The sequence below is a fragment of the Phyllostomus hastatus genome, unplaced genomic scaffold, assembly GCF_019186645.2.
Source record: "Phyllostomus hastatus isolate PE091 unplaced genomic scaffold, TTU_PhHast_1.1 phas_scaffold_129, whole genome shotgun sequence".
In the NCBI taxonomy this organism is placed as follows: domain Eukaryota; kingdom Metazoa; phylum Chordata; class Mammalia; order Chiroptera; family Phyllostomidae; genus Phyllostomus; species Phyllostomus hastatus.
This window is the reverse complement of record NW_025334009.1, coordinates 3,728,147-3,745,312: the sequence shown is the minus strand read 5'-3', so window position 1 is coordinate 3,745,312 and position 17,166 is coordinate 3,728,147. Positions and strand designations below refer to the sequence as shown.

The following is a 17,166-nucleotide window of genomic DNA, read 5'->3' as shown; positions in this document are numbered from 1 at the left end:
GGAACAAAGGTATATGTTTCTGTAGAAAACTTACTCATTCAAGCAGTATTTACTGAGCACCTGCCGTGTGTCAGTTCCTGCGCGCTAGGCACCAAGGATGCCAACAGGAGCCCAGCGTGACAGCGAGTCCGGGCAGCTCGGAGTCTCGAGTGGGCGGGGAGGACACGCCAAGGAGCCTGTGGCGCATCCAGGTGCTCCTCACACTGGGGCTCGACAGCTTGGCCCATCCAGAAGGGCCGCTTCGGTCTCCAGAGGCTGGAGTCAGGGGAGCTCTGGTCATTTCTCATTGGAAAGATCCTGGCTAACTGCAAGGCATCTGCACTGTAGCATTTTGAATGGGTTGATAAAATAGGAACAGATGGCTCAAGTTTGTCATTTTAGGGAAAATCATGAAATATTGCACAGCTTAATCTGTCCCTTTTTCACACTCTTCCCTAGCCCCTCCCCACTGCAAAGATACTCAGATGCAAAAAAAAAAAAAAAATTTAAAGGAAAATACTAACAATGTCCTCTTAGTCACTTAGGTCTCTTCATGTGAAAGGACCAGGACATTGTCAGCCATCTCTGGGCTAACCTACTCTGGTCGGTCTTTGTTCCACTGTTGCCTCCTGAGAGTAGGTTTCCTAAAAGTTGTTGCTTTGGGGGAGCCTCAGGAGTGGCGGTGAGGCGAGGCTGGCTTGGGTGTCTCTTCCCACGAAGAAAACTCGCTCCGTAATGCTTTAGTAACCACAGCAGACCCACGCCCAGGGGAACCCAGCAGGGCGGAGATGAGTTGGAGCCGCCTCTCCACCCGCCCCAGACTGCCCGTGGACGTGAGCTCTAGCTGCAGGCAGCTCCCGATCCAGAGGGGGCAGGATGTCACCCCTGTCACCTGCACTTCACCTGGGCCTGCCTCTGGCCCCACGGCATTTCTCTGAAGTGTTCCCACTATTCTGCTGGGACGGAGCGTCAGACGAGGTCAAGGCCTGGGGGAAGGAAACGAGTGCCGCTCTGGCACCAAGGCCAGAGAGAGTCCCGGGAGAATGAGCAGCGTGTGTCGCTTGCCGACTGCTTGCCCGTTCAGTAGCAAGAGCCTCCAGAATGCTCCGGAATAAACATCATCTCTGTGGCCACACATTGTTTTATGAGCTGAGTCATCAGACTGGCTGGCTCCTTAAACGCTGCTGATTCTCCAGGCAGCAGAAAACAAGGGGAGAAGAGAAGTGTAGCTCTCAGCCAGCTTTGCAGAGGGGCCAGTCTCGTTTGCCAGAGGTGATGGGGGGTTTATCCTCACGGAGTTTGCTTATATCAAAAAATTGTTGATTAACTGAAAAACCATTTAGCAGAAAAAGATGGTGCTCTCTGCATTAGATACAAAGTCTGTTTGGTTAGGGGCTGTTTTAAATGTCCACCAATCTGAAAGCATTTCCTGCTGAGAACTCGATTCCTTTCCCACTCATCAAGTTGCAATTTGTCATCTGAGGTCACGAGTTCAGCCCCAAGGTAATCGTGGCATGCCAGGTCAAACGGCAAACTTTTTTGTTTCTTAAATTGCTCCACTGTGCTTATCTTTCATATGGCTCCCCAATAGGATGTCTCAATGAATTTTTAATTAAAGCCAATATGCTTATACCCAGGAAATTTACTCTAATTAACTCAAGTTTCTGAATTTGCAGATTTACGACTGGCTGAAGCAAACTGCTCAGTTCTTTTTTTCCCAACCTGTGTCATTATTATGTTCTCAGGAAACACACGGGCAGATCACTCACCGAAGAGTATACGGGAGTTGAATTCCTGTTAGGTGGCAGGTACTGTTCATCTCTGTGTGGGGTCAAACTAAATGAGGAGCAACCTTGGCCACTGAAGAAGGAAACAGATAGTTGTCCATGTGCGAGATGGACACAGTTGATCTCTTGGAGGAGGGTGGGGCGGGGAAGGGCTACAGGAGAAGCCATCATGGGGAAGCTTTCCCTGGAGAACGGGCCCGTGGGAGGTGAGGAGGATCCATGTTTCAAGAGAGGAGAGTGTACGGGCTGAAGGATACTGTTTGCAGAGGCCCAGACAGAGCCAGGAAATAGCAAACGCTTATATCTGGAGCTGGGATGACCCAGGGGACTTCTGGGAGAGCAGTTTCTGGGCGGCGACAGGGTCAGAAGGCAGGCCTTTGGGGACTGAGAGTCAAAGGAATCACATTGAAATCAAGGGGTCTGGAGTGGATGATCCTCCTTTGAAGTCAAAGAGGAGGAGGAGAGAGGGAAGAGGGGCTGAGGGCACAGACGGGGCAGGTGTTCCCGGGGCTACAGGGAACAGTAGTGGTGCAGCAGGTCCCTGAGGATTCTGAGAAGGAGCAGACAGTGAACCTGGGTGGGTGGGTGGTGAGGACATAAGAAAGAGTGAGAGGAAAGGAGGGGAGGGCAGGGCGCCCAGGGTGCTGATGTTCAGAGATAAGCTGGAGGTCAGCTCGCATGCTGGGAGGGGTGCGTATGGGAGGGTGAGAGCCGACTGAGAGCCTCACCCCGCTCCGTGGACTGAGCACCTGAAGCGCTCAGGGCAGATGCCATGGGCACGGGAGAGCAGGTGCACAGTCCCGCTGAAGGCTGGCCCTCCATGACATGTGCCATGCTCAAGGAAACAACCTAAATTTAGCACAAACAGCAGGACCGTGGGAGCCTGGGACTGCTCAGGTGCCCTCTGAGTTGAGGTGTGCAGTCACAGATTGGGACCGTCTTCATCTGGGGAAGCTGCCATCTAAGATGGATTTGGACTGGGAACAAGAGAGGAAGTTTTGGGAAAACCTGTCCTTAGGCTCTGAGACTGCCGTCACACACGTCAGCTAATGGAATGAAACTCGAGGATGAAATAAGAGCTTTAAGGTTGTTCAGAAGGTCTGTGCAACTTGGTCCCACTTGCTGGGCAGCTCTGTGGGATGTGGCTTCGTTCCGTGATACACATTCCGTGGTAGCCATTGGGCACGGGGGTCTGTGTTCCTGGGTATCAGTTAGTTAGATAAACAAGGATATCTCCTTTATTATGTTCTTGGATCGACAGAAAAAAATATCTAGCTATGGAGAAACCCAATCATTTACAGGAACTTCCAGGGGCAGGAGTGAGCAGGCTTCATTGGCGGGAGGAGGAGTCTGTAGGTCAGGAACTTGGAGTCTGTGGCAGACCAGTAGTCCCCCCTCATCCGTGGTTCTGCTTCCTGCAGTTTTAGGTATCTATCTTCTACCACAGTACGCAAATAGTAAATGGAAAATTCCAGAAATAAACAATTCATAAATTTTAAATTGCATGCTGTTCTGTGTAGTGTGATGAAATTCCACCCAGGATGTGAATCATCCCTTTGTCCAGCATATTCATGCTGTAGACAGTATCCCCCTATTAGTTACTTAGTAGCTGCCTGGGTTATCAGATCTACTGTCACGGTATTGGTACTGCAGTGCTTGTGTTCCAGTAACATTTATTTTATTTAATGACGGCCCCAAAGTGCAAGAGCAGTGATGCTGGAAATTTGGGTATGCCAAACAGAAGCCGTCCAGTGCTTCCTTTAAGCGCAAATGTATGTATGAATAGGAAAAAACATAGGGTTTGATACTATCCCCAGTTTCAGGCATCTAGTGGGGGTCTTGGAATGTATCCCCCCATGAATAATAGGAATTATGGGGTGCTACTGTAAGGCAGGTGAGCACAGGCTAGCCTGGGAGGAGTAGCCAACCAATCATAAGGGGCATTGTGAAGGGAGGATCAACAAGATTTGTTGATTATCAAGATATTTTTGTATTTGTCTTGCTTCCCACTCAACAAGTGTGTGTCAGGTGCTAGGCTGGGTGTTGAGGGACCAGAGAGTTGACTTTCACCTGGAGCTTGCCTTTTGGGAGCTGACCGTCTTATGGGAGCCACAGGGCATAAATGCACACGCCTGGAATCCCAGGCAAAAGAGCGAAGGATCCAGTCTGCGAGCTGCCGGATCAGGGAAGGTTTCCTGGAGGTGAGGCACTGAGCTGGGCTTTGCAGAGTCCGGGTCTCTTGAGAGTAACAGTGAGGGATGACACCAGGGTTTTGACTTCGTAGTGCCGGGGACAGAGATGGACGGGCCTGCTGGTATGAGGGCTGGGGACACCATGTGGTCCAGACAGCGTTGGAAAGGCTACGTCCTGCAGCTGTCCTGCAGCTGCTAAACGACACTGGTCTCTGATGACTTCTTGACGTAGTGTCACCAGGTGACATTTGTAGGCGTAACGATGAATTTGTAAGGGAAAGAAAGATTTGGGACGGAGCCAGAAACCCAGAACGCCCTGCAAGGCAGAGACCGGGAAGCAGCAGAGGCAGTGACAGGGCAGGAAGCCCTGATCCCAAGGAGGAAGCGTTTCCAAACTCAGATGGTGACTGTCATCGTTCAATCCCCAAACACTGACCACACAGGCTAACTCAGCAAAACAAGGGCCTAGAAGGCCTCCCAGAGACCCAAGAGCCAGGAGCCCGAGCGTGCCCCACTTGGGGCTCCCATGGCTACCCCAGCCCGGGGGGCCTTTCCGGGGATGGAGCCTTGATAACGCTGTGGGTGACCCTGGGAAGGATGGATCGATCTAAAAGCGGCATCATTCCCTGCCTTCTGGGCTCTGCCCTCCCCAGCGAGGGGGCCCGCGGCGAGCTCGACGTGCCTGGCGGGAGGCAGCGGCCGCGGAGGCCGCGGGGGGCTCCAGGGCTTCCCACCTGCCCAGACCCGCCTCCTCCACCCCCCGCTGCCTCCCGGAGCCCGGGGTCGGCCGAAGAGGCCAGTCCGGACCTCCTCCGGGCCGCCCAATCGCCTGTCGCGGATTTCCCTCCGCCGGCGCGCGGCGGCGGCGGCGGCGGCGGCGGGTGGGCTCTCGCGCGGGCTCGGGCGGCGCGAGCCCGGGCCGCGCGAGCCCCCGCGCGCCGAGGGGTAAGTGGCGCATGCGCGGGCGGCCCGCGAGCCCGCCGAGGCGAGCCGAACCGCGGCGGCGCCGGCAGCCGAGCGGCGGAGCTGTGAGGGACGAGCGGCGGCTCGGGACCGGCCGCGACGCGCAGGTGGCGAGCCCTCGCCCGCGCCGCCGGGGACCTGTGGGCCGCCCGCGGAGTCCGGCGGTCCGGACGTGGCGGCGGCGGCGGCAGCATCCCGGGCGGCCTGCGAGAGATGCGCCGCCCACTGCCCCGCGCCGCCTGACCGCCCCCGCCTCGGCTCGCGGTGCGCCACAGCCGGGCCCGCGGCCGTCCCCGCCGCGCTGTCGTCCGGCCGCCGAGCCCGCGGGGCCGCGCCCGGCCCGGCCATGTGGACCCCCACGGAGGAGGAGAAATACGGCGTAGGTAGGTGAAGCTCCGGCCCGGCCGCGGCGGGGGTCCGGGGAGCGCGCCGCTATCCTCGGCCCCGGACCGGCCCCGCCTCGACTCGCGCCCGCGCGACCCCGCCCGCCGGCGGCGCGGCCTGAGCGCGGGGTGGGGGCGGCGCGGGCGCGGGGCAGCGGGCGCGGGGGGTGGGATCGGGCCGCGGGCGCGGGGAGGGCGGCAGGGGGGCGCTGGCGGCGCGGGCGCGGCAGGTGCGGCCGGCGGGCGGCGGGCGGCGGGCGGCGGGCTGGCGGGCCGGCGGGGTGGGCAGGGTGGGCAGGGTGGGCAGGGCAGGGCCGGCGGCCGCCCGCGGTGGCCGGCGTGGGGCCCTGGGCCGTTCTGCAGCCGAGAAGCCGGATTCTGGGAACCTGTTTTCTCCGCTCCCCAACCTCAGTGTGAACGAGTTTCCGCACCTGGGTGGATGAGCCCAATGTTTATTTTTGGTCTGGAACGTTACAAAAAAACATATTAAAAACGTTGACATTTTCCCTATTCTAAATTTTCGGACATTGGACTTCAGAATGTTTCATCTGTTTTAATTTGTTTTGCCTTAAGTATTACAAATAACTACCTTACAATGGGAAGTGATTTTAGACATGTCTCGATGTTAAATATAGTGTGTATTATAGTCCCGGTTTTGCTACAAAAAATGAACAAACCTGTTTTTATTTAACCTGATGTTTTAATTTTAAATTGGGCCTATAAATAATACTGATTTATCTTTACTTTTTTATTGATGTTCCAATACAGTTGTTTCCATTTTCCCACCACAAACCTGTTTTTAGATGAGGCCGTTATTACTTTTTAAGAATCCTCCTTTTTTTAAACGTTACACGTGTTAAACTACAAAAGCTAAACACTCCTTATGCCGTTTAACACGCTTTAAAAGCGTATTAAGTAATTTGAGGGGTTGCATGTTTTACTTTTATGGTGTTAGTGTTTTGTGGCAGTTACGTGACAGAGGAGCTCAGTCACATTGCATTACTGTAAGTCACCTGGCATCTTGTTCAGTTAGAAGCAGATCTGAAAGGCTGGCTGTGCCGTTTTTCACCCCCTAAGCTGTGATGGAAAAGTATAGATGAGATGGGTAGTCTGTCTAAACACAGATTTTTGGTTCCCGTTTTTACTGCAGCTAAATCAAGATTTAGTTCGCAGTTCAGTACAAAACCGCTTTTTCAACTGGCGGTGGTAGCACACGTTCAGGAACACCATCAGGCGAGCCGTGTGAAAAGGGGACTGACTCAGAGTTAAGGACCTGCAGCCGGATCTGTCCTGGTAGGAAACCTTGTTGGGAAGGGGAACTTGGCTGCGGAGTTTTAATGAGCTGTCCTGTGCTGGCGTAGTAACTAACGTGTGCTGGGGTGGAGGTGACGGGGGGAGCCCTGTGGGTCTGTCCTGAGCCAAGAGGAGGCATTCCCCTCTGGGGACGTTCTATTCATCCTCTCCCTCAGAGCTCTCCCTAAAGCCTGAGTACATTGCGGGAAATGAAGAGTCGGCCTGTCTTCTCCTTAACTTGCCCTCAGAACGGGGTAACTATAATAATTAATAATTGATGGGAAAGTGGCCAACTCCAGTGGCACCTCATTTCTTTCGTCTTGGGGAGGAACCCTAGATTAGTGGAGCTCACAGAGTTGTGAGTCTTGGCTTCTCTTCACTGGTGGTGTGGGCAAGTTATTGAACATCATTTTCTTTCTTTTTGAAAAAATGTATTGTGTTTTTTTTAGAGAAAGAGAGGAAGGGAGAGAGAAAAAACACATCAATTTGTTGTTCCATTTATTGGTGCATTCATTGCTTGAGCTTAATATATGCCCTGGTCAGGGATTGAACCCAGAACCTTGGAGTATCAGGGTGATGCTCTAACCAACTGAGCTACCTGGCCAGGGCCAAACACCATTTTCTTAATGTGTAAAATGGGGATAATATTTACCTTCTGGGTTGTGAAAATCAAATGAGGGTCTACCAGGTGCTTAATAAATGTTCATTTCTTCTTTTTCCCTTAGTACTTAGAGCAGTAATAGCATAGGTGGCTATTTCCTCGGGTGTGTTCTAAGAAGGGGGCAGTGCAAGGTAGTTAAGATTGGCATATGTGAATCTAAGTGTACTAGGATTTGGTATGCAAGTTATTGAGGAAGATGAAATAAAATTCTTGATTTCCTTGGACTGTGGGTTTAACTTTAGAAAAAGTGTTATTTGCTGTGGAGGGGCACATCATGGGCACAAAGAAGGACTTAGATGCATATGAAATGAGAGTTACTCTGAAGACATTAGCGGCTGTGATTTAGTATAATTTAGCTACCTTTTCTAAAAGTCAAACAAGGCAACTCTCTTCTCGTCCCTTTCTTTTACTGTCCTATCCTCAGCTATGGTCAGAAAGTTCTTGTACCAGTTGTTCAAAACTCAGGATACATTTTTTTTTTTCTGTAAGCATGTTAGAGGTACATTCCTAGGCCTTTTCATAAAATCCAGTTCAATTTATTGGATTGGCCTAAAAGTTGGTTTAGTTTTTTTCTGTACCACGGCTCTAGTAGCTCTTAGTTAACTTCATTTGAAATCGTTTTATTAGATTGTTGTGTCAGTGCACATTAAAAGAAACTTATTAAAATTGGTGAATTTTTGTGCAGCCATTTTAATACTCAAGATGGAAGAAAATATGTAACATTTTCAGCATGTTATGCTTTATTACATCAAGAAAAGTAAAAATGCAATTGAAACACAGTAAAAGATTTGTGCAGTGTATTGTATAGAGACTGATGGAACATGTCAAAAGTGGTTTGCAAAGTTTCTTGGAACTGTTGACATCTTGGCCAAATAATTCTTTGCTGTGGGGCTGTCTGATGCACTGGAAGATGTTCAGCAGCACCCCTGGCCTCAACCCACTAGAAGCCAATAGCAGGAGAGAGCCGACATACTCAGAATATCCAAATCAATAGAGTTATTGGTGAAAATGAAAAAGGTGTCTTTTATGGAAAAAACTAAATGGACTTTTTGGCCAACCCAGTATAAGTTAGCGTAAATGTTGTACATAAAATGAGAAAAATAGTCAACTAAAAGTGGTATGTTAGCTGTGTTATTTCTTTCATTGCAGGCTTGAAAATCTAACCATTGTTATTATTCCTGTAAGAAAATGTTTTGAGTTTCAGCTTTGATTTTTATGATCGACTTGGAGCACAGATTTCTGTCTCCGCTCGCTTACCCATTATCCTTTCCAGCAAGGAGAGAACACGTGCACGCACTTCCCATTAACTGGAGGAGCTGCTGGGATGTTGGCGAGGGAGGAAGCCCTTGCTGCAGCAGTGCAAGGGAGTTATTTCCGTTGCACTGGTAAGGCTTGACATTGGTAAGGTTTTTGAGGTACTGTAGTAATATCTCACTACCTTTTAATTTTTTTTATAATTTAGACATTTTGTATAGGTTATGGCATTTTAAAATTACTTGATTTATTAATTTAGGACAAGCTGGTATCTAAGCCTTTCTTTCAGTTTAATGTTCTGTGGCTGCCTTTAGAGGGAGGGGAGGAAACTGCCCGTTTCGGAGGATCAAAAAAGCCAGCCGTTGTGCAGGGATCCTCTCTTCTGCTGCACCGCGTCGATTCCCAGAGCTGCGCTGATGTTGTCCTCGTGGTACAGATGCAGGAACCGGATTGCGGAGGCTGTCGGTCCCTTTTTGCCCTTCAGCCATGGACTGTTCCCCCTGAGTTTCTTCTTGGCAGTGGGCAATATTCTGTGACACGCTCGACTCTCTTGCTCTTTTCTAGTTTTACAGGGGGCTGCTCTCTACTGAACGCTTCACTCCACGTTCTGACTCCTTACATGTCTCTTCCTCCTAGATACTGTCTGCTTCCCTTTCTGTGGCCGTGAGTGCTTGGAAAGCCTTGCGTCCTTCCATTTCTTATTTTACCTTTCTAAGAAGCTTCTTGTTCAAAAGTACATTAGGTGAAAAACCTCCAGCTATTTTTGTCTAACGTCTTTTCATATATTGATTGCACCATACCACCAAATATGGAAACCAGAGACCGAGAAAATACTTTTCCTATTCTCTATCTGCAGCAGCAAATAGTAGCAATGAATTAAACAGTGTTTGTAATTAAGCTTCTAAAGCAGAACTGCAGTAAAGCTTTGAATATGTAAGTATGAGTTTGGCTTCCTAGCAGTGGAAGCTGCTTCAGAAGGTCATCTTGTTTATTCTGCTTCATGAGGTGCATTTTTAAGTAATTCAGGGCATTTCTTGCTTATTCTTTCCTAATCACCAATAAGTAGACCTTGAAAATTGTTTCATATTACCAACCAGAATGCATTATATTTTAGCTTCATAATGTCATATTTATTTATTCTAATTTAAAAAGCAATACATATTTTGTTTTACTTTTACCTGATTTCTTTTTGCTTTGTTTTCTTCAGATTGGGGGGGTGGGGAGGAACCCAACGCTATGTGTTTTGAGTCTTTAAAAGCTTTGAGTCTTTAAAAGAAATTCAGATGATGAAGTTTCGTTGGGAACTGAAAGAACCAGTGTTCACAAAGTTTCACTAAGTCTTTTGGTAAGTGGGCTACAACTCAGTGAAATGTGGTGAGAGTATTGTGTAGTTACTTGCTCCATGAGGCCCCCAGCCTTTGAAGCCCCAGAAAGGGCCTCCTGCCTCTCAGAGGCAAAGACACCCACTGGGGGTAGAGAGATGTCACATACCCAGGACTTAACTTAGTTTTGCACGTGAGGATGTGCTCGATGCGTGGTGATGCAGTGTTTACAGGCAGCTTCCGCAGCATGACTGTCCTCGAGCCTTTACCGGAATGTCACCATCCCCCTCTTTTTTAAACGGGTGAGAAGAAAACTTGAGCTGAGGGAAGTTCAGCGACTGTGATCTAAGGTACTTAAGCCAGTGTGTCCTGAGTTGAGATTTGAATTTAGGGATTCTGAGCCAGTTTCCTTTATTACATGGTGTGCCCCTTGAAAAGAGTTTTTCAGTAGTGTATGTCTCTGGTTCAAAAGGTAAGGCATTCTCCACAGAGTTTTCAATAAACTGGATAGTTACAGTTAAGGAATTTTACTTCTTTTTTAAAAATTTAAAAATACTTTGTCTTAATAGTTTATTTTTTATTGTATTTTTCTGTTACCATTTATCCCCCTTATGCCCTCATGCACCGCCATCCACCTCCCTCCCCTCCACAAGGAATTTTATTTCTACATTAAACATTTTTATAAACCTACATAGGCATTTAGTGTTATAATTCTGAATGTAATGATTTGTATTGATAATGAGTACAGATTTAGGTCATGGCATGTCAGAAGGCAGGTGTTTAAGCAGCCTTGAGAAATATGCTAGGCATTATTGCCCTGTTTTAAAGACATTGTTGGTGGGGAGGACAGGAGTCGAATTTAGCAGTCATTTGTTGAGTGCCTTCCCAGACCAGGAGGTCCTTGTTTCAGCCTGTCATTCCGTAAGGCAGACAGGGGACGGTCAACTGGAAGTTACGAACGTTTTAACAGAGAAGTCAGTATGCGACCGTATTCTACAGACATTCAGATATTGTCGCTCATTTTGTCATGCGGTGTTTTAAGAGAATGTGCTGTGGAAACATTAAGTTGAATGGTAAACGTGAGACCCTTTTGCCAGCGTTTTCAGGCACACTCTGAAGCACGACAGTCTCAGAAGAGGGGTCAGTGAGGATGAAAGTACTTTATATTCATACCACATTTTTACCGTGGTGCTGAATTTTAATTTTAATAGTTTGTATTTTTATTCTTTTTAAAATTTTTGTGTCTTTATTCTTTATTATAAAGACATCTCATTCGATCTGAAATTATTCCCAGTGTGTAAGCGTTATTGGATATGCTATATTAACGTTTTCATTCCAATGTTATGCTTTTACTGTAATGAACAAATGTGTTCATGATTATGCTCTCAAGACTTTGGCATAAGCCCTCCTGACATATTTTCTGTGGAAAACCAAGATCTTTTTCACATAAAGGCTCTGGGAACTTAAAAAAATTCATAAATACATTACCAAATTATTTCAGCTGCGGCCCAGGTACTTGCAATTGATTTGCTATATCACCTTTAGGATACTCGAGTAAAGATAATTACTATGTTGGGAAATGCCATTCAGAAGCTTCCTGTTTTCCTGCTCATCTACAATGGAATATAATCCCAACCTCCTGCTTCCATCTGTTTCTCTCTTAAAAATTCATTCATGAGCTCTTGCTGATTGATGAGTGAGAACCAGAATTAATGGAAGAATTAGTGTATGATAAATGCAGAATTTTACACCGTAGACTTAGTATCATGCGTTACATACATGTGCATGTGGCCTTCATTTGAGTACATTTAGGTACGGTGCCCTCATCACTTTCTGGGACAGTCAGTCTTACAGCTGTGATTAGAACATTCTTCCTTACTGAGTAGAACAGACTCCCTGTCATTTTGTGTAAGTTTCTGTTCTGTGTCTACATGTAAGTAATTTGCATCATAGCCGTTTAGTGATTCATACAATTTTAGAATTGTAGGGGGATCTTCGAGGTAAAGTTTAATGCCCCAGAACTAAGTAGCACATTGTGTGCCTACCACCCAAAGTCAAATTATCTTGTGTCACCAGATATTTGGCTTCCTTTACCCTTTACTAATCCCCATCCCCTTCTCTCTCGTAACTGCCATTCTTTTGTCTGAGTCTATGAGTTTCAGTTTTATGTTCCACATATGATTAAAATCCTATGGTTCTTAGCGTTTTCTGAATGCTTTATTTTGCTTAGCATAATATTCTTGAGGTCCATCCATGTTGTTGCAGATGGTAGTGTTTCATCTTTTCTTATGGCTGAGCAGTATTCCGCAGTATGTGTGTGCCACATTTTCTGTATCTTGTCCGCCATCCAAGGACACGTTGGTTGTTTCCATGTCTTGGCCATCGTGAATGATGCTGCAGTGAACATAGGGCTGCATGTATATTTGTGAATAAATGTTTTTGAGGTTTTTTAGTAGCTCTATTCTTAATTTTTTGAGGAATCACCATACTGTTTTCCATGGTGACTGTACCCGTTTACATTCCCACCAACAGGGAATGAGGGTTCCCTTTTCTCCACAACCTCTCCGACACTTGTTATTACTTGTCTTGTAGATAACAGCCATTCTAACATGTATGAGGTAGTATCTTATTGTAGTTTTTCCTTTAAACTCTCACCTGAGGATATGTTTATTGGTTTTAGAGAAAGAGGAAGGGGGAAGGAGAGAGAGAGACATTGAGGTGAGAAGAAACATGGATTAGTTGCCTCCCATATGTAGCCCGACTGGGGATCGAACCTGCAGTTTTTTGGTATACAGGATGATGCTCCAATAAACTGAGCAACCCAGCCAGGGCTCACTGTAGTTTTGATTTGCATTTTCCTAATAGCTAGTGAAGTTGAACATCTTTTCATATAGCTGTTGACCACTTGTTTCTCTTCTTGGGAGAGGTGTCTGTTCAGATCCTCTGCCTATTTTTTAATTGGGTTGTTTGGTGTTGAGTTTATGAGTTCTTTATATATTTTGGATATTAACCCCTTTTTGGAGCTGTTGTTTGCAAATATCTCCCATTCAGTTCATTGCCTTTTTGCTTTGTCGGCAGTTACTTTTGCTGTGCAGAAGTTTTTTAGGTTGATATGGCCCCATTCATTTATTTTTGCCTTTACTTCTCTTGTCTTTGGGGTCAAATTCATAAAGTGTTCTCTAAGACCAAAGTTCATAAGTTTAGTACCTATGTTTTCTTCTGTAATTTATTGTTTCAGGTCTTATATTCAGGTCTTCATTCCATTTTGAGTTAATTTTTGTGCATGTGGACAAACTGTAATCTAGTTTCATTCTTTTGCATGTGGCTTTCCAGTTTTCCCAGCACCATTTATTGAAGAGGCTTTCTTTTTTCCACTGCTTGTTTTTGGTTCCTTTGTCAAAAATTATTTGTCCATATACATGTGGTTTTATTTCTGGGCTTTCGGTTCTGTTCTGTTGGTCTGTGTGTGTGTGTTTTTCTGCCAATACCATGCTGTTTTGATTATTGTAGCTCTGTAGTATAATTTGAAGCCAGGTGGGTGATACCTCTGGCTTCATTCTTTTTTTCACAGAATTGCTTTGGCTATTTGGGGTCTTTTTTGGTTCCATACAAATCTGATGATTTTTTTTGTTTTATTTCTTTAAAAAATTGTGGTTTTGATGGGGATTGCACTAAATCTGTATATTGCTTTGGGTAATATGGCCATTTAAAAAACCTTGATTCTTTCAATCTGTGTACATGGAATATATTTTCATTTCATTGTGTCTTTTTCAATCTCTTAATAATGCTTTGTAGTTTTCAGTATTTAGGTCCTTCATATCCTTTGTTACATTTATTCCCAGGTATTTTATTCTTTTTGTTCCAATTGCAAAAGGAATTGTTTTCTTAATTTCTTTTTCTGAAATTTCATTGTTACTATATAGGAAAGCAGTGGATTTTTGTACATTAATTTTGTATCCTGAAACTTTACTGTATTTGTTTACTGTTTTTAATAGTTCTTTTTGGTGGAGTCCTTAGGGTTTTCTATATCTATATATAGAATCATGTCATCTGCAAAAAGTGACACTTTTACTCCTTCACTCCCACTTGGGATGCCTTTTATTTTTCTCCCTTGCCTGATTGTTCTGGCTGGGACTTCCAGAACTATGTTGAATAAGAGTGGTGAGAGTGGACGTCCTTGTCTTGCTCCTGATTTTAGGGGGAAAGCTCTCAGTTTTCCACCGTTGAGTATGATGCTGGCTGAGGGTGTGTTATGTATGGCCTTTACTAGGTTGAGGTACTTTCCTTCTGTACCTGTTGTATTGATTAGTGTGTTAATCATAAATGGATGCTGTATCTAATCAAATGCTTTCCTCTGCATCTGTTGATAAGATTATAGGATTTTTGTCCATTGTTTTGTTAATATGGTATATCACACTGACTGATTTGCGTATGTTGAACCATCCTGTGCCACTGGAATGAACCCCGCTTGATTGTGATGTATTTTTTAAATATATTGTTGTATTCAATTTATTAGTACTTCGTGTAAGATTTTTGCATCTATGTTCATCAGAGATACTGGTCTGAAGTTTTCTTTTGTGTGTGTATGTTATCCTTGCCAAGTTTTGGGATCAGGATTATGGTGGCCTCATAAAAGAGGGGGAGTATATTTGGCTTACCTCTGTTGGTCTTAAGTTGGGGAGGGCGCTAGATGTGTTTGGCTTACCAGTATAACCTCTGAAGTCTTTTTCAAGCTTGAGTTTTTGATCTCACATAGTACTACTTTTTTTTGAACCTTTATCTACACAATTGATAAACATGCCCTTTCCAAGTGGCTGATAAAAATGTTGAAAAGTATCAGAAAAAAATTTATTATTTAGACTAGTTTCCAGTGTATAAACAAGTAGATACAGCTGTGTGTGTGTGTGTGTGTGTGTGTGTGTGTGTGTGTAAAGAATGCTATGTCTTGTTTTGAATGCAAATTATCTGGATGACTTGATGAAGATTTCATGACAGTGGCAGCTAGGCTGCCTTTGTGAACCTGGTAGTTTTGGGGTTAACATGGGCTGCTGGCCAGACTGTGGTCTATAGCCAGGGAGGAAGGATGCTTCTAAGTGGTCTGTGTGGCCTTACTTTAAGTGTGGGGAGTAACAAAGAAATTTTAGCATCGAAAAGATTAAGTCCATTTTCATCTTCAGGTACTGGAGGAAAGGTGGCACCAAACTTTTTCTGAGTTTTGTTGCTGACATCCTCTTCATATTCCCTGCACTGGAGGTGTGCTGGACAGCTCACCCTGTTCCAGACAGGCCTAGAACTTCCTACCTTTGTTGGTTTGCTCAGGTCGTTAGAGTATGCCAGGCGTGCAGTGACTACCTTTCTCTGCCTGGGGAATGCCAGCTTAAACATCTCAGATGTCATCTCTTTCGATGCCTTCTCCAGCTCTGCGGCATGTTAATAAGCACTGCTTCCTACACCTACCGCAGCTGGGCCAACGTCTAGTTTGGCACTTGTCCTTTTAGATCATGCTTAATTGCATCTCTTTGCCTCAGGGGATTGAGCTTCTCCAGGACGTGGAACTTTGTCTTCAGGTTTGTGACCCTAGGACTTATCACATAGTGAGTAATCAGTAAATGCTTAATTAGGAATCCAACGTAGTGAAGAGTTTTATTTTGCTCTGCTAATCCTAATAGTATTTTAAAAGGCATGCTATACATCTAATAGTATTTGGTGGTTAGAAACTTGTGACATCGTGAACACACTTTTTTTTTTCTTGGCTTTCCTCTTAAGACTGTTAGGAAGGTTTATTGCTGAGTTCAGATGACCTATTTTGGGTGGGTGCCTCAGGAATCCAGTGTGAATCCGTCTCACCTGGAGTTCCAGTTATCATAGCAGTGATTCAGAAGTCTTGCAGCAGGTCGTAGAGATGCAGTTTGAACTTACCCCAACAGGACCTCTTTCATTTGACATCTTTGGGGGGGCTGTGTTTTGGGTGAGTTGACTTTTCCAGAGAGCTCAAGGTAAACCTTTAGAAGCACCAAGAAAAAAATTCTTTTTTTTGTTGTTGTTGGAATTTTTCTAAAATATAATTTATTGTATTCTTTTCTGTATTGTGAATTCAATATATTAAATACATTTGTGCTTTTTCTTTTTTTGTGTAACATTTTCTTTCTGATTACATAAGATACAGATTCATTGTAGAAATGTTGGTAAATATAGAAAAATACTTAAAAAGTAATAAATCGTATTTTATTTTTGTTACCCAGACATAACCCCTCCCAACATATATATTTCCAGTCTTTTTTCTGTATGTACATTTAAGTCAGCATTTAGTAAATGTAGGACCATACCATATATATTGTCTTACAATCTTTTATTTTAAATCTTTTATACTGTGGACATTTTCTTATGTCTGGAATGTTCATTGTTTTAATGGCTGCTGTTCTACAATATGGATGTACTGTAATTTACCTAATCTACTTCTGAGCAGTTAGTTGTTTGAAATTAATTGTTACCAGGACAGAGGGTACTTGTTGTATTGTACCCTTGTCAGCATAGGGCATTATTTCCTCCACATGTTTGGATTTTCTAAAAATTCAAAATTGATACATACTGCAGAGAAATAAATCCCCAAGCATTATAGAAATAAAGTGTCCCCCCTACCAGTTCAACTTTTTGGGCATCAGTTGTTTAACTGAACCCTCTGATGTTTGATACCGTTAAAACAAACAAGTAATTATGATGCTAATACAGCAATACTTGTTTGCTTCCTCACTGAAATCCCTTGGAAAATCACTCCTTCCAGTGAGTGGTTCTTTTGTTTGTTCCTGTTCTTCTTTTACTGTGATGCTCTCAGAATTTTGGGAACTCTGACTCATTGTCAATGTATTTTTCCTATCTCCACATTTCTTTTTTCTGTAGCTATCGATACTTCAGATATCATCCTTTTCTTTTTCCCATTTGCCAGCCACTCACTTCTGTTTGCTTCTCTCTTCAGCCACACATTTATAAGCTAGACCTCAGTTGAACTTGTTCAAGGGAAACCGGATAATCAGTTGTGTGAAAAATGAAAGTGGCTCCTTTCCTTTACTTTGAAATGAGATTCAGTGCCTTTATGATAGACCTAGTCCTGTTAAAAGAACTTAACTGACTCATGGTCAAGGCTTGGCTCTGTAGGAATGCCTGTTTTGGAACAAAGGCCGTGTTCTGGGAGTGACAGAGCCCGACACAGAGTTGTTCTGTGCAGAGGGCAGTGTCCTTTCCAGGTGGGTGCATACAGACATGACATCTGGTACTGTTGCAGCCATCTTGTGGTCACGAGGAAAGCCAGGAAGGAGGGGGGTTTTGTTTTACTTT

The 17,166-nt window shown here is 45.1% G+C and overlaps 1 protein-coding gene across 1 annotated transcript in view; it reads left to right on the top strand.

Moving 5' to 3' along the window:
* The first annotated feature begins 5,267 nt into the window (after nt 1-5,267).
* DOCK3 (dedicator of cytokinesis 3) overlaps nt 5,268-17,166 on the top strand; it is a 268,143-nt gene continuing 256,244 nt past the window's right edge. Inside the window, exon 1 of the mRNA XM_045857241.1 lies at nt 5,268-5,304. Within this exon, the coding sequence (XP_045713197.1) occupies nt 5,268-5,304 (37 nt within the window). The remainder of the gene's footprint in view (nt 5,305-17,166) is intronic.